This window comes from Gymnodraco acuticeps, unplaced genomic scaffold (genome assembly GCF_902827175.1).
Source record: "Gymnodraco acuticeps unplaced genomic scaffold, fGymAcu1.1, whole genome shotgun sequence".
Classification (NCBI taxonomy): domain Eukaryota; kingdom Metazoa; phylum Chordata; class Actinopteri; order Perciformes; family Bathydraconidae; genus Gymnodraco; species Gymnodraco acuticeps.
Window position 1 is genome coordinate 4,079,426 of NW_022990440.1, and position 21,191 is coordinate 4,100,616.

Below are 21,191 nucleotides of genomic sequence, written 5' to 3' on the forward strand. Positions count from 1 at the left end.
ATCCAATTATAATGTAACCAGACAGAAAAAGTCATTAGTGCTTCGACAATAGAGAAGGGATGCTAAATCCGAGAGGTCAAAGGAGGAGAAGCAACATTTATTAGCACATTCCTTAAGTGCTAAAAGGCTTAATGGGAGTAATTTAAAACACAGGTATGTTGGAGCCTTGGAAACACTGCCAACAACCCATTAATGCACCGCCAGCAGGTTAACAATTCACATCTGATGCACACACACAAACACACACCTCGTGGACACTTGCCTTTCCAGGAACACAACATAGAAAGGAAACAACACTTATCACAGTCGCTGTTTATGTGATTCCCCCCCCCCCCCCCCTTCCATCACGTTATGTCTCTCTGCCTTTAGTCCTCGCTCTGTCTGCCTTTCATTGTCTCGGCTCCATGTATCACCCCTTTTGCAGTACAGTATATTCAATACATAAACAAATACAGCTGCTGCGTTTCATCCAGCCTGTGATTAGTCTTGTCGACTGCACACACAAGAAAAACGAGACAAATATGTCACTAACTCCCCCCGGACGACATTTCTGGAAACTCTGTGTTGTTTGTGAGGAGGTGGGAGTAGCTATTATGAGTTTCTGTTGGGGTTCATGCTTAGCCTTTCTATGCAGATCATAAATGATCCAGACTGTAAATGAGAACGGTTAGACAATAAGGGGCTTATTATTGGACGGAATGAAAGAAGTGTTTGTTTCCTGCAGGATGACTTTGCAAGTGGGATGTTCAAAAGACTGCTGGGAAGTGTGAGGGTGTCAGAGAGTATGGAATATACCACGTGCATGTTGTCTGTATGTCCTCTTTTATCACATTTTAATATTTGTGTGTGTGCGTCTGTGAGGTATAGGCTGTGTTACAACAAGATTGAAATGGAAGAGATCAATGCCCCAGCCCGAGGCCCTGGGAGAGTGACTAACCATCTAATTAGAGGGAAGAGGGAAGAGCCGGAGCTTTAAATGAATTATTAGTGCCTCCTCAGAGACTGGGCCGAACAATGAGGGGAAGAGATGAAAATGGCCACCACACTGACTGTATCACTGACAGACCAAATAGTCTGCAGTCCCAAGGGACTTGATACTGGGGCGACTGGGGGATGAAAAGACGACACTTTGTGGCCGCCTCAGGCGTTAGAGACGCAGAGCCGCACGTCAATTCATCATACTTCACGTTCAAAGAGATTGACTTGTTGTTGTCTACTGTGGCAGGTTGTGCTGGTTATCTGGATGTGGATGACAGCAGGGAAGTCCCCAGGTATGTGCAGTTTGCAAATTATAGGAACAATACTACACTTTAGATGGCAGCTTGAAAAGTCCCGCGCTTGATGTTTTTTCTTTATTCATGAACAGAAATGAATGCATTCAGACTGTTTGACATATTTGGGTTGGGAAATATTGTTTAAACACAACTTTCATTAGTTTTTTCAAAGGGAAGTTGCATAAATATGAATTCATCAATCCCAGTTGAATTCTTGTAGAATTCAACTGGGAGAACTGGCATACGAATACTTGAGGAGGAAACCACAAGAGGCTGAGATACCAAAATGGAAAGCATTTGATAAACATGGCGTTAATCGTACAACATGGGTAAGAAACGATATACTGCTACAAACAAAAGTAATGGCTATGAAAATAATGAACAATAGCGAATAATGAAAAAGAGCCTTATCAGCCCTCAAGTTAACACGTAGCTGTTTGATAAGAGGGGGCAGCAAGAAGAAAGGACATGCGCTCATTAATCAAAGGGCCTTATTTAAATGGGATTATCAATGTGCCCTGTGAAGTTAATTAACATATCTGCCCACTGGATTATTACATACTGCATCTTGTGGGCACAGTTTGAGAGCAGCGCAAGAAGCCAGATAATGGATTGATCAAATCAGAAATCCAAAATAGTGTATCGTCTGGGGATCATGAATGTCGTCAGTAAATGTTGTTGTTATCTACCCAACAGAATACGTAATTGCAAATAAGAAGGCCATGCGGGAAGCATACAAAAACACTGTTTGTGACCAGAATAATTTGTTAGTCAAGTAATTACGTACTTAACAATTCTGGATTATTTTGTTTACACAAACAACAATCTTTCATTAATCTAACAGAGTTGTTTCCTGTGAAGTCGGAAATGTATGTTGAAGATTGTGTGCATGTAACAAGCAAAGATGTACTCATATTGCTTGGAATTCGTAGGAGAGACATCAAAGAAACTGTTATGAGACTGTGTTGGAATGCTAGCATTGTCACTGTGAGGATGCTATCATGGTGATGTTAGCATTTAGCACAACGTACTGCTGTAGTACATCTAGCTGCTAGCAAGGCTGTAGAGATGTTTCATGATTTTCTAACTTGTAATTCTAATACATTGAGATGAAATTGGTCTCAACACCATGCACTGTGAGCTCGCATTACACTAGCTAAACACTCTCCAATAAAAAAGTGTAATTTATTAGACCTGCTCAGAAACATGCTTTTCTACATTTGGCTGTGAGCCCTCATTCCTAAGAGCGAAATTGGTTGACCCGATATTAATCTCCCCGTCTCTCCCAAGACAGGCACTAAACAACGGCCATCTACTTGTTCTCATTAGCAAACATTCTACACAGCAGACTCGCTTCGAAATCGATACCTTTAATTCCCTAATGGCCCCAACTGATTTAACCCCAGCCCTGTGGAGAGAGGGAACGAGCCAGAGAGAAAGGTTAGGAGATTAGATCTGCCTGATGTCCTGTGGCTTATTTTTGTGAGGCTCTACTCTCTAGTTTCTGTCTGAGGGTTTCCTCCCATCACAGGCAGGTATTTCCCCTGAGGGCAGGTTCTGGGTGGAGCTATGAGAAAGTCAGAGGTCAGAGTAAGATAACAATGAGCGTGTTCAAAGCTTCGCCAGGGAAGGATGGGCCAAATGCAGGTGAAAGAGGACACGTCATGTCAAGCTGACAGCTGAAAATCAGCACCTGTCAAGTGCCAAATACATTCTGAGAAATGATCTGCAGTGCATTTAAACTATCTTGTTCCTGTGTGTGTATGGGGTTTAAGTCATGTATTAGCAATATTTAACGTATTCCCTATGTTGAAGTCAGTGGCAAGAAAAACTAATGAAGACAAAATCGTGCAATGTACACTGTATAAATACGCAGGTTTCAAATAAGACCTCTAAATCAACCTGTGGTAATTGGATACATAAAATAGCTCGTAAAAGAAGGAGCTTGGCATAAGCAAAATGTATAATTAATTTGGTTGGAAGGAAATCTTGCCAGGTAATAGTTCAATTTACAAGCCTGGGGCTGTGAGGCCAAGCAGCTCATTCTGGACACTGGTTGCATGCCATGCACGCACATATTTTAAGAACTACAGCTCTTTATGAATGTAGTACTTTTATGAGGAAGCACATGATGTGCTTTATAGGGTTCTACTGGATCATCTGTTTGCCATTTTTCTGTTTTAACAACTCAACAAGATTTTTATTTTTAAAACGTGTGTGAAAAACTTAAACACGAAAAGACTATCGTCCAAACACAAGCACAACATGAGTGACCTAACCCCAACCTTAATCCTCATGATGTGAACCTACAGGAGCCAAAATCAGCTCACTTCTCAAAAGTGTCCTCACTTTGAAGGTCTAAATCTCTGACCTGTTCTTACCCTGTCAAAAGTACACACACACACACACACACACACACACACACACACACACACACACACACACACACACACACACACACACCACACACACACACACACACACACACACACACACACACATACACACACACACACACACACACACTTCTCCACTCAGTGATGCCTGAACCTGTATGGTTAGGAGGGATGGTTGTGGAGAAAGCTGTTCCAGGACCACCTAGGGGAAATATTCTGCCTTTTGAAAGCATTGACAGAGAATGAGATAAATACTGCAATAACAGATCCTGAAAGCCTCCCTGGTTCAGGCAACCACAACAGCCACGAGGCAGGGCTGTGGTGCTTCAGTGCGCACAGTTTCCAGACCACATGTACAACATCTTCAGCTTATCTGTCTCTTTCTTATTTCAACTCGCAGTTGTTCTAGTGTCAGGCATTTATTCAGCCGTTGGACTTTTGCTGTCAAAAGGAATAAGGCGTTAACATATATTCTACAATTACCTAGTGTATTCATACACTCTGGGGCGATGCAGAGACAGGTACAAAATCAATCAATCAGTACACACAATGAGGAGCTTGTTCCAGTTGTTGGTCTTTAACATGAATTGAGCTCTTCTTAGCTCCAGCATTGCCCCAACTGATCTTGACTAATGTAACATAGGCTTGACTTAATGCAGAAACAAACGATCAATTACTAAATTAAAGAAAATAAATCAAAAGTCAATGTTTATAATTGAATAATCATTTAAGGCAGTTACGAAGTATAAATGACAGGAATTCAATCAATCTAGACATAACTTTGGGTCTGGGAATGTCTACCTATCCACTAGCTGTTGAGATATTTCACTGGACAAGTTTAAACATTGAACTGCTGGAGAGAAAAAAACTTAGGGCATCACCAAAGTCATTGTGATCATCCTCATGGAGGTGTGTACCAAAATGATTGGCTATCAATTTTAAAGTTGTGATGACCTTTCCTTAAAAGTCCAAAATGCTCACCTGATCGAGGCGTTAGAGGAAAAGGCAGGGGATCACTAAAGTCAAAACAGACGGAATGACAAAGGTCGAGACAAATAATCCAACCAGTAAAGGATATAATCCTTAATTGCATCTTTAAGGGACTATAGCCCTGCAACCGGTTATGTTTCAGTTTTTTGTGTCAGGATTTTATACAGCAAGAGTAACTGCATCGCAAAGAAGTGGTGTTTTTTTCCGAATTCCATAGAACTGTTCATTTACAGCTTGTACTTGAGCAAAAAAAGATGTGACATTTACAGCGAAGTAGAGTGAGAGAGAAAACAATTACTTTTGTGTGATGCCATGTAAACCACTGACCCTTGGACTCCTCCGTTTCATCCCAAAGGCTTGAACAAGGGAATATTGGGAAATACACTGAACAAAAATATAAACGCAACACTTTTGTTTTTGCTCCCATTTTTCATGAGATGAACTCAAAGATCTAAAACATTTTTTATATACACAAAATAACCATTTCTCTCAAATATTGTTCACAAATCTGAAAAAATCTGTGATAGTGAGCACTTCTCCTTTGCCGAGATAATCCATCCCACCTCACAGGTGTGGCATATCAAGATGCTGATTAGACAGCATGAATATTGCACAGGTGTGCCTTAGGCTGGCCACAATAAAAGGCCACTCTGAAACGTGCAGTTTTGCTTTATTGGGGGGGTCTGGGGGGGTCCGAAAACCAGGCAGTGGTGTGAGGGTAGGGCTAGGGTTAGGGTTAGGGTTAGGGTAATGTTGTGAATCGAGTGGCCCATGGTGGTGGTGGGGTTATGGTATGGGCAGGCGTATGTTATGGACGACAAACACAGGCCACTCGATTCACAACATTACCCTAACCCTACCCCTAACCCTAACCCTACCCCTAACCCTCACACCAGATACTGACTGGTTTTTGGACCCCCCCAGACCCCCCCAATAAATCAAAACTGCACGTTTCAGAGTGGCCTTTTATTGTGGCCAGCCTAAGGCACACCTGTGCAATAATCATGCTGTCTAATCAGCATCTTGATATGCCACAACTGTGAGGTGGGATGGATTATCTCGGCAAAGGACAAGTGCTCACTATCACAGATTTTTTCAGATTTTTGAACAATATTTGAGAGAAATGGTTATTTTGTGTATATAGAAAATGTTTTAGATCTTTGAGTTTATCTCATGAAAAATGGGAGCAAAAACAAAAGTGTTGCGTTTATATTTTTGTTCAGTGTAGATATCAGGTCAGATTCATTCAAGACTGGCTGGCGGTCTACTCAGGTGTCCCACAACTTCAAAGCGCCATTTAACAGCTTCATAAATCACTCTTAATGAAGGCAATATTTCATCATTGCATATTTTCTTCAACGTTCGTTCGTAAAACCTTGGGCCAAACACATAACTACTTTGTTTGAATCTTTTCAAGGTGTGGCTATTTAGCTTGTCATAGGGATATGATGCCTCTGGTGTTGAGATTATTGTTCCATGGTGACAGAATCAGACGTTTCCTTAATTGTTTTAATAGATTAAATTATAGCCTACCGTAAGTGAGGTAATTATACATCATGCCACTTAAAGGTTGAGCATTGACAGGTCTATGACAAATAAACAGTTTAATCACCACAAAGTATCTTTGAAAGCAGGTGTTGTCAGCCACAGAAATCATTGGTGAAGTAAGTCCTCACAACAAACCTGCAAATACTCGCCATACTGGCAACCAAAGAAAGCAACATGGAGATCTGTGAGATTGTATTTTGAAGTTGCAGTAGAAATACTAGAGTGTCGAACTGTAAAAGAAACTTGGAAAAAGTTGCACATGAAAAACTTAACTTAGGGAAAATCACAAAAGTCTGCAGGTGCTGAAAGAAAAAGGTAATTAAAAGTACTCCTTATACAGAATGGCCCATTTAAGAATAATACAGTATACTACAGTATATAAGTATTTAAACTCTGAATCTGCAAAGTAACTGGTATTTTTTTAATATTTCAAATTAATGTTGTGGAATAAAAAGTACAGCGTTAGACTCTGAAATGAACTCAATTAGAAGTAGCATACAATTGAAATACCTATGTTAAGAATATGTTTTGCACTTGATTGAAAGTACATTGTTACCGATTGATAAGATGTATAGTGGGAATTAAATAAGAGCATACATACTGCAATGAGTTTTGAAAGACAGAAAACTCAGTACCTGGTGAGTTTATATTTAAAGTTAAAGTTACAAAATAACTTTTTTACAAACTCTTGTGAAATAGGAGCACCTTAAAGCCATAAAGGGTGTTAGAAAAGTGAAAAAACTGAATAGATAGAATGTGGGAGATGTGAGTTTAACTTTACAATTCTCATCATTATACTCAACATGCATTTTATTTGAAATTAGCATTTCCTCTGAGGGCATTGTCCTACAAAGGAAAAGCCTCACAGCCTCTTCAATGTGCCTTTTCTGCAGAAAAAGACAGTTGAGCAACACGTTTTTCTAGGTTATACAGCACGCTGCTGAGAGGAGCTCCTGCCATGCACATCAAAGCATCTTTGTCTTGGCAAACGCTCGAGGACTTCACCCTGACAGTTTCACTCTGTGTCAATCAAATTAAGCCAGGGCACATGCAAGCTGAAAAGAGCCACACTAAAACAAAAAGTCCTTCCAGAAACAACACTCTTAAAAAGGAACGTTGATAGTCAATTGACGATTATTTTGGCCTTATGTCACAACAGTGATACATATAGTGCCGCAATGCTTGATATGTTTAACTAAAGATGTCATTATCAATTGACCTGATCATATTCCTACAATATTTTCTGTCTTTACAAACAATTCCTTGCCATATTGTCAATCATAAATGGTAATACATTATTTATCACAACTGAGTAAAATGTACTAAATTAAGCTTATTTTTTAGCAGACTGGCCTCAACACAAGTAAACTGAAAACTGATGTTGACCTTCTGGGAATTGTCTGACTACATCATTGAAAACAAATAATTAGAGTCCCTTAATTATAGATGTCAACTCTATGTTCTATCCGGTGAACTAACTGTTCTGTAGAGAAAGGACTTCTGGCATAATGACCCTGATCAAGGCCACAAGCCGAAACTCGTTTGTCTAACAATTAAGTTGCTTGGTATATTCCACGTGTTGCTGAAGTTATACCTCTACGCCCTATAGTTTGCCAGAGGCTGCACTGGTAAATTCCTTACACCTCATTAGATCAGCGCTGCTAAGTCAAACAACATGAAGCCTTCTCTGCCTTACGCACTGAGGGCTGATAGAAATACATCAAATAAAACTGAACTAAACAGCAGGGAAAACTTCGCAATGAAATGATATTTACCAAAATATAAATAACTTGAGACTTTAAAAATGTAAGTCTTCAATAAGTTAGAAAGGCTGATAACTAGGTTCCACCTTGAACATGTCAATTTCCACAGTCGTAGATGTGCCTTGACAGCATGGCTTTTTAAAATGGTTATTTCCGGCGCACGATAACTGCTGCCATAAGGGATTACAAGGATCTACTAATGTTGTGATCTACAGTACACTATAATCCACCATGTCCGACTATGTGTTTCTGACCTCATGTGACCTGCCTGGCAGCGTACACTAACAGAGTGTGTCACCTTCACCAGGGTGGCAGGACCCTAGATGACAGGCTGTTGGCAGGCTCCAGGTGCCTCAGCGAAGCGGCCACCAACTACCAACCACGCGACATCAAACGTAAGCAGAAAAGTAGACAAAACGGAGGCCCAGACAAAACAAAAACCAGACGAAATGAAAACAAATAACACTGTTGCCCTTCCTCTGGCACACCGCTGTGTTTTTCAGCCTTTTGTTGTTGGGAACACTGACACTGACAGAGCGTGGGTATTCTCTCACTTGGCAGCCGTAGCTTTCAAACGCAGCAGATTGAGAGCAGAAGGTGAGGCACCACGTGGCGATTGTGGTTTCACAATAGACGAGACAGAGCATAGGTGTCTGAAATCTGCCTAGTATCCCTGCAGGGAGAAACCGTCTCCAATGAGCAGGCATGTTTCTTGACACTGGGTGCCTGGCTCAGAGCTATCTTCATCTCCTTTTCTTAAAATGGATCATTTTAAATGCTGAAACAGAAAGAGGATAGTTCATGTAGACACCATTTGATAGCTCTTTGCCGGGAAATAGGAGCACCTTAAAGCCATAAAGGGTGTTCGAAATGTGAATAAACTGAATAGATAGAATGTGGGAGATGTGAGTGTTTAAATTGATTGATCACCTTCTTTTTATTCCCGAGTCTAACTTTACAATTCTCATCATTATACTCAACATGAATTTTATTTGAAATGAGTATTTCCTCTGAGGGCATTAGGCACGTTCACACCGGAGTACTTTTACTTTCCCGTTTAGTTCCGATAGTGCCTGGAATTTTTGCGTTCACACCAAAAAGAGAACTTAGTTCCGAGAACTTTTACCCCGATTTGTAGTGCCTGCTAGAGAGGTGGGACTATCCTGGGGAGAAAAAAGTACCAATTTCGATTGGCTGGGCTAATTGCAAACCACGCTCCGCAAAACTCTGAAAAGTTTTGTGAAGCCGCCATTGTATTTGCTGGCATTAGCATTATTAGCATTAGCATTAGCCCCGTGCACCAACAGAGAGAGAATAACTTATGGCAACACAAAAGAAACATTGGTGCGGTGGAGATGAGGAGGTGTCTGCGTTCTGGCGATTACTCGGAAGGCTTCAGTAGAAGCAGCTGAAGCAGCTGAAGCAGCTTCTACTGAAGCCTTCCCCAACTCCGGGGACTTCCGGCCAGGGGACTCCGGGTGGCAGTATCGCTGTGAAGTGGTTTGCGGCCTGCCAGTAACCCAAAGCAGAAGAAGAAGAATGGTGGAATGAAGCTCCCCATTGACATCAGGACGGCAGATAGCTTGCACATCTTCCGGCGCAAACTGAAAACTCATCTCTTTCGACTCCACTTCGAGCGATAGAACTATTAACGAAGCACTTTTATACTAATAAAGGACTGGCTTACCAAAAGCCAGTTGAGTAGCACTTGAAATGTTTGGCTCTATGAAACCTGATGTACTTATATGATTCTGTTTTCTTCAAGGTTGTGTCTTCCTGGTCGAATGTACTTATTGTAAGTCGCTTTGGATAAAAGCGTCAGCTAAATGCAATGTAATGTAATGTAAAAGAAGAAGTGACGTCAGCGGCTTCATTTGCATAATCTTCCCTCAGGGAACTTATTCCGGTGTGAACGCGATCTGTACTTAGTTCCATGGGGGAACTAAGTGCTGGCACTAAGTACGGCAAAGTACTTGGTGTGAAAGCGGCTAATGTCCTACAAAGGAAAAGCCTCACAGCCTCTGCAATGTGCCTTTTCTGCAGAAAAGACAGTTGAGCAACAAGTTTTTCTTGGTTATACAGCACACTGCTGAGAGGAGTTCCTACCGTGCACATCAAAGTGTCTTTGTCCTCGATCGCTGGGATGGGTTTCTCGCTGCACAGTGCTGGATTCTGGAGAAGAACAAGGCTGAACCAGCACATGGCAAACCAATCTCGAAGCAAAAGCTGGCCTAATTCAACCAAAGATAAGGGATAAGAGACAACATGGGCTACTCTTTCATCCGAAAACACAAAGGCTGGGGACATTAGCCTAGAAAAACCGGGCTAAATGGACAGTTGTCTGAAATAGGTCAGTCAAAAGTCTAATGGGATACACACAAGCTCCTATACACATAAACACGCAATCCATTCAAACAGCAAGCTTTAGTCGAGCATGCTACTCAGACAAGATAATGGTGGGATAGCTCCAGGGTTTCTTAAGGCCAGGCGTTACCTACTTCAGGGAAAACTCACAACATCTCAAAGTCTCAGATTTGCCCACAACACGAACACTGTCTGATCAATATGTCCACTTTTTACCTCGAGTTCGAACACAGGCTGAATGTAATCCTTTAAAGCAAGGCTTTTATTTGTTGTGGCAAGGATTGCAAAAGCATATAAAGAACTAAGACCTAATTCCTAACACATTATATATCAAAGAATGTATAGGTCAGTTGGAGAGTAAAAATACATGGTTGACAATACATTTTTGTTTGAGTGAAACAGAGTGTTTGACTTCTGCTTGGGTTGATTTTTGTTCAGTTATCTGATTCTTTTGCGATTAAAAGAATGCAATAAAACCTAATCTACCTTGCAAAGGGAAGAACGTGAGAAAAATGCACATGTGACATGCTTGCGGCTAATCGCAATATCTTAACCTCCTCTTCTGTATTTCTTTCATCTTTGGCATCAGAACCAGTGTAGGTTGATCCACCCTTAGTCAGTTTTCAACAGCAGTGATTAAAAAGGTGGAAGGAATGAAAGTAAGGGGATTAAAGGAAGGCTTGTCTTTGTAAATGTGTGCCAAACCGGTAGAGAAGACAAAAGCAGCGAATATCCAAACTTAAACAATCACACTACACACATTTATTCAACTACTGGACTCTCACACCCACTTGTGCACTAAACTTACATATTTATCCACAAACAGGTAGATGCACATTAACACTCACATTAAACAATGTGTCAAAATAAGCTACAAAGCCAAAGGGGAAACTTCTGAACACACATGCGAAAACACATGGAGCGATTGACAGCTCGCATTAAAGTGAGGGCAGGCACAGGCTTGGTAGGAGGAGGGGTGACGGGAGGCAATTAGAGAAATTTTTGGGATGATAATAGTTGTGTACAAGCCATACAGTCTATAAAAGCTTTTCATAGCAGGCGAGCAGATGAGCATAGCAATGGAAATGGCCGGTCCGTGTGCCCATGATACGGCCCCGAGGGCATAGAAGGGCTCAGAGAGAGGGAAGGAAAGATGAAGGAGTGTCAATGATCTCTTACTCTTGCATGTTGGGATGTCGCAGTATCTCCAGTAGATCCCGTCCTCGTGATCTGCGATGTAGCACCACGGCTGAACGTCCCCATCAGGGTTCCTGCAGACAGCGAAGGGTTAAAGTGAAGTGCACACCTATTATTATTACTGAGGATGTATCTTTTATATCGATTTTGCCTTCCGGTTTCTCACATCTAAAAATAAATAAACAATTGGGGACATCATGGGAAAACAGATCTTTTTGCAAAAGATACTTTGATTCAACATGATCAGTCATTTCACAATTTAATGAAAAGAAACACAAAATCCAGGTATTAATATTTATTTAAAGTATGTTGATTTGTATTGATTGATTACATTTGATATATTGGTCAATTAAGATTAAATTACATTAATCCCCGTTATTTTCCAATTTCACACACCGGCCCGAAATACACACACACACACACACACACACACACACACACACACACACACACACACACACACACACACACACACACACACACACACACACATGCACAAACAGGACCTATAGACATGCACTAATGGAGAGGGGGCAAAATAGCACCTCTCCAGCGACCAGTCCACACCCCACATTTTGGTCCGATTGGGACTTGAACCAGCAACCCTTCAGGTCCCAAACCAAGTCCCTACAGAGTTGTATTTATTTATTATTATTTATTTGGTTAATGGACAGAAATAATTAATTATAAACTATAATATCTTTATCAAACAATGTATTTTTCTCTTTTTTTGTAAAATGTTCTGGTTCCAGCTTTTCAAATGTGAAGACTTAATGTTGTCTCCTCAGACTTAGGAACATTTGATTATTTGTCCACAAATATCTTTAAAGTCAATACTCAAAGTGATGAATAGCTTAATCAAGAAATACATTCAAAATTAAAAACTGCACAGTCTCTTTGTGATTTTAAGATGGTGATCTGGACATCCCAGTGGAGCATTGCAGGAACAGTCTGCCAGTTTAACAACAGGTAGCATTTCTAAGCTGCAATCAAATTCAAAGTCTTTTTTCCATGTTCAGCTTTTCTAACAACTACATATTTATATAAGAATAAGAAATATATAAAGGAAAAGCAACTCCTAAAATCGGTTTTATAACACTATGATAGCAAGAGGACACACAACAAGGGTTTAACAAAAACTGATGCGCAGCGTTGTGTTGAGGTCGTGGTGAGTATTCAAAAGAGATAAAGAGGGCAAGGATATGAGCGCCCAACCACAACCTCACAAAGAGCAACTGGAAACCGCTCTGCAGAGGGCTGAATGCTCAATAATGTTTCAGAGGGAGATTATTGTGGCTGTGTCAATCGCCCCCCAATAGCACCCATCATTGGTTTAGCCTCTTCCTCTACGCTCTCCAGGCTTGACCATGCGTGTCAGTCAAGACCCAGATCAACGGGCCTTTGATGGGTGGAGATGGTTGGAGGTCAGGGGGAAAGCCCTTTGTTCCTTGTCCAGACACAAACCTGGAAAAGGGATTTTAACTTTTAACCTATCATATGAGTTTCACTTACAAAAGCAATGAGAAGTGGGATTGAAGCATGGAAATGCCTAAAAGCTTTGTGCATTCTCCATATCTCCAGTTGTGTTGAGATCTATTTTAGGATAAGGGTATTGTAAAATAAAACCCTGTCGAATGAAAAAGATCTCTAAGACGATATTTTTTTCCGGACCTGACAATAACTGCCAGAAACCTTTTCTCTTCTCTTTTTACACATCTCATTGTAGCATCTTGAGAAAGCCTGGGGCGCTACAATATCCCCTTTCGCCCTTTGTGAACAAAGTTGTGAAGGGCGTTTCCATTTCTTTTCTTCTCCCATTAAAAACACTATCCAGAGTTTCTTTTCAGTCAGAATGAGGTATTGACAAAGATGTCGCTGTAAATACTTTTTCCGGCTGAACTCAAAGTTAAGTGCCTCAAAGCTTTTCACTTTCCTTATCAGGGAAAGTGTTATCTTTCTCTTTCTTACAGCCAGTCGTCGATGGGAAAGTGTGAAGAAAGACTTCACGTTTTTATATGTTATTTATTCTGCCATCAACAACAACCCAGAACTCACGGCCTCGACCTGAAATTGTCCCATGTTCAAAGGAAACCATATTTGTTTTCCAGTAAATATCGACACCTTATCATGGGCGCAGATCTGTTTGTTGCTTCACCCGGTTTGAAGGCAGACACCTGTTTGTTTATCCTGAGGCTACAGCTGAAATAAAAAGAGCAAAGACTGGGTGCCACCATCAAAACATTGGATTAAATAGCCTTCCTCTATACCCTTCTCTTTTTCATATCTTTCAACGTGTAATAGCCCTGTTTGAAACAAGACTCCCGAGAGCTCAGCTATAGCCACTTAGGTAATTTACTGCGCTTTCTCAATCACCCCCTAAGGAGGCAGACATGAATTACAGCCATCAGCGTGGACAAAAGAAAGTCCTCAGTAGACCACCATGTCTGATCCAGGGGTATCTTTGATCAGTGAATGACGTTGGGTGCCCCTCCAAGCGATTTCTCCCAAACTACTGGTCCCCAAAGTGTTTCGCCCCTCTCTTTCACACACATCTGAACACACCCTTTGCGCAGAAGCATGGGAACATCTTCCAAAAGGATGAGGTGAACAGGCCAGCCCACATGACAGAGAAACATAATTAACCCTGCCCTGAGGTGTGTATGTGTGTGTGTGTACAGTGTGTACTGTATGTGTGTGTGTGCGTGCGTGCGTGTGTGTGTGTGTTTGCCGGGGAGGGTGGAAAGGAGAGAGTGTCAGATTAGCCGAGGTGCCACAGTGCCGATAAGAGCAGCCCTAGATGCACTGAAATGTATTCGTTTAACCTGGCAGCACACAGAAAGACCTCAGCCCTTGTGGTGACACTCTGATAAAAGTTGCTGCCAGTGTATGTGTTTGTGTGTATGTAGTTTTAGGGTTGTTGCATTCACATCCATGTGCGTCAGAGATGGCCTGCTTGGCTACGAAATAGAAAAGCTTGTTCAAACACTCTCATACCCAGAGGTGGATCACAGACGATGTTTGGACACTTAATTGGCACAATTAAGTTGATTGACTCATTTTGCTCCGAGTGAGCCACACACTTTGGTACGCAGCCAATTATAGCCACATTGCGTTTTGCCTCACAGGCTCCACGGTCCTGCTTTTGAAGGCTAAGACATCTGAACACAGAGGAAAACAGCTGCTCTTAACCGGCTGGCTGCTGTTCAAAAGATTTCCTTTAATAACCATTTTACACGTACCTTAATCAGAATATTTACGATCACTTTTAAAAATGCCTGGCACTATAAAACAAAAAATCCTAAAATCATTTGGATGAAACGTATATGTGCAAATGCTAGGAATAACATGATGGAGGTAAGCTCGAAGTGAGATTCGAGAGCGCAAAACTAATAAGGCGTAAAACAAGATCAAAGCTAATTTTGCCGAATTGGAAATAGGAGTAATTTTGATTGGAAAGTGGAGGTGAGAGGCTCGTCTGGATTGGGATTTGAGGTCAACAGCAGATCAGAGTCTGGCAATTTACTGCATGAGAGACGACTCTTTAATTGACTCGGATGATTTAGCATGCAAACTGCTGCCTGCTGCTGTGCTGCATGAAAGCATGTATTGAAGAAGAGGGCTTGTTGGTTGCGGAGCCGATATGTAAAGTCCACTGTCTGCTGTTGTTCTCTCACGGTCCACTAGTGCTAGACACAAGGTCGTGATGTCGCAGTGTCATGGGTGGCTGGTGAACACTATGCTTCTTCACTAATGTCTTCAAAGGATCCATACGCATAAATTACATAATTAACATGTTCTCACCTCCTTTAATGGAATCTAGATCATTTTGGGTTCATTTATTCAGGATATGTGTTTTTGGCCTTCACCTCATTACAATGGAGATGAATGGAATGTCTTGTTCACAGCATTGGGAAGAGATCCTACTTTGGATAATATATGGACCTCACCGGCAACAGTTCTCTTCAAATGAAAACTGTTGACAATGAAGCCTGAGGATTATCCGTAGTAGCATTGAGGATACAAATTAGGGGAAGAAAAGATGATATTGACTTATTACCACCAACCAAAGAGAGAAGCTATTTAACTACACTTAAGTAAAAACACTAATGTAAAATGACTCACACAGGAGCCCTTTGCTTGGATTGGCATGAAGCTAATCACCAGTACAGAATGTGTCAGAGAATACAGGCTTCTTTTGAAAAGAGTCGCAGGTACATAATACATACATAAATATAACATGACATGCAAACTTAGTTAGAGGAAGATTTGACCCTGACTCCCAAGCTGTATTCAGCAAAAAAAATCCAATTAGAAAGCTTAACATTTGCTGATGATTTTCGTTCCTACCCTCACCTATGGTCATGAAGGATGGGTCATGACCAAAAGAATGAGATTGCGGATACAAGCGGCCGAGATGGGTTTTCTCCGCAGGGTGGCTGGTGTCTCCCTTAGGGATAAGGTGAGAAGTTCGGTCATCAGGGAGGGACTCGGAGTTGAGCCGCTCCTCCTTCACGTCGAAAGGAGCCAGTTGAGGTGGTTCGGGCACCTAGTTAGGATGCCACCTGGGCGCCTCCCTAGGGAAGTGTTCCAGGCACGTCCAGCTGGGAAGAGACCAAGGGGTAGACCTAGGACCAGGTGGAGGGATTATATCTCTTCGCTGGCCTGGGAGCGCCTTGGGATCCCCCAGTCAGAGCTGGTTGATGTGGCCAGGGAAAAGGAAGTTTGGGGCTCTCTGCTGGAACTGCTACCCCCGCGACCCGACCACGGATAAGCGGGAGAAGATGGATGGATGAACATTTGCTGATTTGAGATGCTAAAGAGAAGAGCTGAAAATGTCTCTTTTTGAGAAAGAAATTTGAAGATTAAAATCAATCTTCTAGTAGATTGTGGGTGAACTGTTGACTAGTTTTGAATTTGAAAACGTCTGGTTAACACCTTTGAATGGCTTCCCCTCCATAGCATCAGCATCCACGTTTGTATTGTAATATTTAAAGCCTTCTGGCAAGGCGAACTGACAAACAACACATCATTTATCAGAAACAAAATTGAAATTACTAAAACTGTTTCTGATTCTATGTTCAGTTATACTTAGTCACTAAATCACAACCTATGAGTTGGATGCAGAAATGTCAAAAAATTGAATCTCTATACCTGCGCAAATAAAACCAAACTATCTGCATGGCTAAAAAACAACTCAAAATTTGTTTCATAATTTACAAAAGCCGACTGGAACTCAATACAGTCTCACAAACTGCGGATAACTTGGCTGCAGTTTGCTTGACCTTAGCTTTGCACCTGACATCATAGAGATTCAATTACAATCAACTTGGAGAACACTATTCACTCTGGCATTTCCATTATCTCATCTATGTAAGGGAAAAGCATTAGAAGCCATAGTGGACACTCGTAAATTGTATGTACACACACACACACACACACACACACACACACACACACACACACACACACACACACACACACACACACACACACACACACACACACACACACACACACACACACACACACACACACACACACACACACACACACACACACACACACACACACACACACACAAATAGCCAGGAAATGGCTGGCAAAGCTATTCAACCACCCACTGAAGCGTCAGGCACTTCACACCCTTGTACTAATGCACCGGGGCATAAAAACCTAAAAATCAGTCTGTGAATAGTAGATTGAAAGGAACAATAAAGGAAATATAAATGACTTTTGAATGTCGTGAAGTATCAGAAAAGGTAAAAAAAAAGACTTAAAAAGGTGAAAAAAACTAGGGTTAGGGTTAACCCTTATAAAGTGTTAAGCTGCAGAATGACCAATATTCAACTCAATACCAGACATAAGAGTTGATTATTTACTTCCACTTGATGATATGAAATGAATTCTGAATTGCCACACACTGATGATGAGTATTGTGATATTCACTGTTGGAATGAGCCTCGCTAAGTCTCAGCTAAGACACACGAGCTGTTGTCCTTTCCTGAGGCTTTGTGCTGCTTTTCTTTTTGCAGGCAAACAATGTGACATTTCCCCTCTGCCCAGTTTCTCCCCATTCTTTTACAGCAGGCTATAAAAGTGAAATGTGGGGACTGTTAGGGGTCTTTCTCCAGCACTGCTGAAGTGCCCTCTCGACTAAATCACCAACTGGCAGTGATGGGACCAGAAGTTAGTGTGTAATACTCTACTTCCCTGCTTCTCAACACCTTACTGTATATGTGCGTGGAGCCGTGTATTAAGGCAAATACGTGCAGCTTCCCATTATACACCTGTGCCAATTGGCCTCAGATCAGGCTCATAAAACCCCAATTGGCCTCAGGGTCAGACATGCCAAAACTTCCCTGGCTCTGCTTCTTTCTTTTTTTTAACTCCACCCTTTGTTTAAGTATTACCACCTATTGTGTTCTAGTCAGAAACGTCCAGAGAAATGTAAGCCTCATATGAAAGACCATTATTTTACCTAGTACTCGTACAGTAAAAATGTAAATAAGGTTATTTGCGATCTAAATGTATTAACAACGTCTAAGACATCTCACTTTCTGCAATAAAACTAATCTAACATTAGACATCATGCTTTATATATATATATACTATGTGCAATATGAGCAATATGCCATAATAACTGTGCAATATATACCTGTCTGCTATATATTCAGAACTGTTACAGGATGTGTATTTTGTAAATTGTCAAACATTTTTGTATTTTCTTTTTAATTTTTAATATGTGTTTTATGCATGCTTCTTAGTTAACATTAAGCTGTCTTTGGCTATTTTCTGCTGTAACAAATGTACATTTCCCCTCTGTGGGACTAACGGTATTCTGATTCTGATTACAGCGGGATTACCCTCTCCTCTGCAGAGACAGAGACTTGTGGGAGGACACATGCACAAATACTTGACCCTGTGCAGACATGCCATACATGCCATCCCTCATCTTTTCATAATGAAGTGGCCACTTTGGTCCCCATAGCCCCACTGATGGGTGACTCTTTATGTCTGAGAGAGACTGGGAGTAGTTGTAGCTGGAGCCCTAAGTGACAGAAATCCCTCTGTCAGGAAGAAACAAAGCTATGAGCTGTTAGTAAGTTGGAAAAGCTGCTTACTCCACCAGGGGCCAAGAAAACAGGCACATCCAAACAGTGGATATGTCCATTTTTGACCGCTGTTCTGACATAATACACTCCTAATGTGCAGGGAAAGCCTTCCTGGATCCTCTCCATGTATCCCACTCATAAATCTCCCAAATTCCCATCCAGTTCAAGTTAAAAACTAATCTGTTCTGTGCTCCTTCAAAGCATTTCTGCATTATGAGTTTACAACCGTGACTTAGAGAAATGTTTCAGGGGCTTTGGGCCAGGGAGGGGGGGGGGGTGGTTCTGTTTCCTACAGCTTGGCGATCTTGGCCAAGCCACTGTTCTGGTAGTCTCGGTGAATTTGAACCGACTCACGGAACAGTGTGGCTCCCGGCAAATACACAACTTTGACATTGGTGCATACAATGCCGACAGTCGTACTTGGACTGTGACAGACGGATTTTAAAGTGTTTCCTAGACACCAAAAGCCACCGTGTCCCTTCACATTCCTGGGATGATGGATGGAGAGTTGCTTAGACAAACTTTTCAGGCGTGTTTGTGTCCTTGTGAAGACCGGGGCTAAACGTTCTGTTCGGGGACTACCAATAAAATATTCAGGGACAGATGTCTGAGCAGCTCTCCTGCGCTCAGAACCTTCGCAAAAAGGACACAATCTGTTTCTAAATTATTCATACAGTCAAATGCTTTGTCCAAGAAGTTCAAAGCTCTGTCAAACCTCAGTATCCATCTGAGTTTGAACGGTGCTACTCAAAGAATTTTGACATCAATAACATCAATCACTTTATAACTGCATAGAAGATTGTTAGTCTTACATTGAAAGTCACTGTTTAGGATTTTGTGGTAAAACTGATAGATTTCCAGGACAAAGGAAGGTTGCTTAACAACATAAAAAAAGGAGAGGGAGCTGCTTTGGGACTAATCTTAATCTTAGTCTTAATAATCTTCATCTTCATCTGTAGCCTTTGTAAAACAAATAGAGTGGAGTGACGTAGGTTTGGCCGTTATTTCAGAATCTACAATATTTTGGGAGGCACCACTAGTGGGGGGGGGGTCTCATTTGCTCACAGGACTCATACCAACAAAGTATATTTTAATGATTATATACACAATGTGTTTAAGAAGGTGTTATGTAACTCTGAGGTAAAGTTAAGATGTTGTGATTTAAGTGCAAATGACATTTTTCATCATTTTCAGTTCTATAATCTATGTCCTGGGTGAACATATGTCTAGAAGCCTCTAAAAGTTGGTCCCACTTAGCATTAAAGCAGGGGTCTCAAACTCAAGGCCCGGGGTCCAAATCCGGCCCGCGACTTCATTTTATGTGGCCCCGCAAGAACTTGCAAAGAATATAATACGTTTATTATACGGTTACATGCCACTTTACAGAAGCAGGTTGCCCATAAACTACATGTCCCACAATGCATCTCGTTTCGTGACATGCGCACTGAAGAGACTTGCAATTATTTGCCCAGGACTTCTGCTTTCAGACGTAGTTAATTACTAAGTTATTATCCAATCCGATAATAATCCAATTCAGAGGCAATAATGTAATATAAAATACATTATTTTATATATATATTATATATTTATATAGTTACAACCGGCCCTTTGAGTGTAACCTTTATGCGAATGTGGCCCGCGATGAAATTGAGTTTGACATCCCTGCATTAAAGGATCAAAATCCACAAAAAAGTTTAAAACCGTTGCTTTATTTGAACTTATTTACCGTAGGTCAGCACAATATGAGGGACTCACCTGCAGAAGTTGTGGCTGCCCAGACCCCCCTCTCCATTGGGGTATTTAAGAGTGTTGTAAGGGTGCTGGAAAGTCTCATTCCAGAAGAGGCAGGGTTTACCACCATGCAGGCTGGTCTGATTCTGGAAGCCCCTGTAGTCCTCTCCGTTGGCAGTGTAACACTCTGGAAAAAGAGGAACGAGATGGAGGAATTGAGAGGAATCACTTGTGTCTGCAATAAGGGCTTAGACATCCTGCAAATCAAAAGCTTGGCAAGATCTTTTGAACACAGAAAGTCAGCCACAAATATGACCTGCTTTATTGAGAATGTGGAATCAGTGAAATACTCTCAAGCTAGGAACATTTGTTTAGACGACAACTTTGGAATAATTGTAATTTTTGCCCAGTCTCTTGCCAAATGGGGTAAAGAAAGATCAATCACTGTATTGTTTTAATTAATGTCATCGCAGGAGAACAAATGTCCCACAGATATACAAGTAAAGCAAACATGGCTTGGATTTCTAGGAAATGTATGACTACCATATGGCCAAGCCAGAAAGAGTGAGAAAAGCGAGAGCTGGTTTCAAAGCAAAACAATGGCTGGGGGAGAGCTTTTCTTCCCTGAAATTGGGAATTCAAATAAACATTGGCTGATGATTGGAGCGTGATCAGCCATTACTGTGCATCGCTCTCAGCCTTGAGGAGGGGTGGGGGGGGGCTCCCATCAAGAGAGTTTGAACTGCTACAGCTGAATTCCTCTGTGATTGCATTACGATGGAAAATATTAATTTATTATGTTATGATTACTCAAAC

The 21,191-nt window shown here is 41.4% G+C and overlaps 1 protein-coding gene across 1 annotated transcript in view; it reads right to left on the reverse strand.

The window, feature by feature from the left end:
* kremen1 (kringle containing transmembrane protein 1) overlaps positions 1-21,191 on the reverse strand; it is a 59,706-nt gene that overhangs the window by 19,321 nt on the left and 19,194 nt on the right. The window contains 2 exon segments of the mRNA XM_034225149.1: positions 11,515-11,606; positions 20,400-20,562. Coding sequence (XP_034081040.1) covers positions 11,515-11,606; positions 20,400-20,562 — 255 coding nt within the window.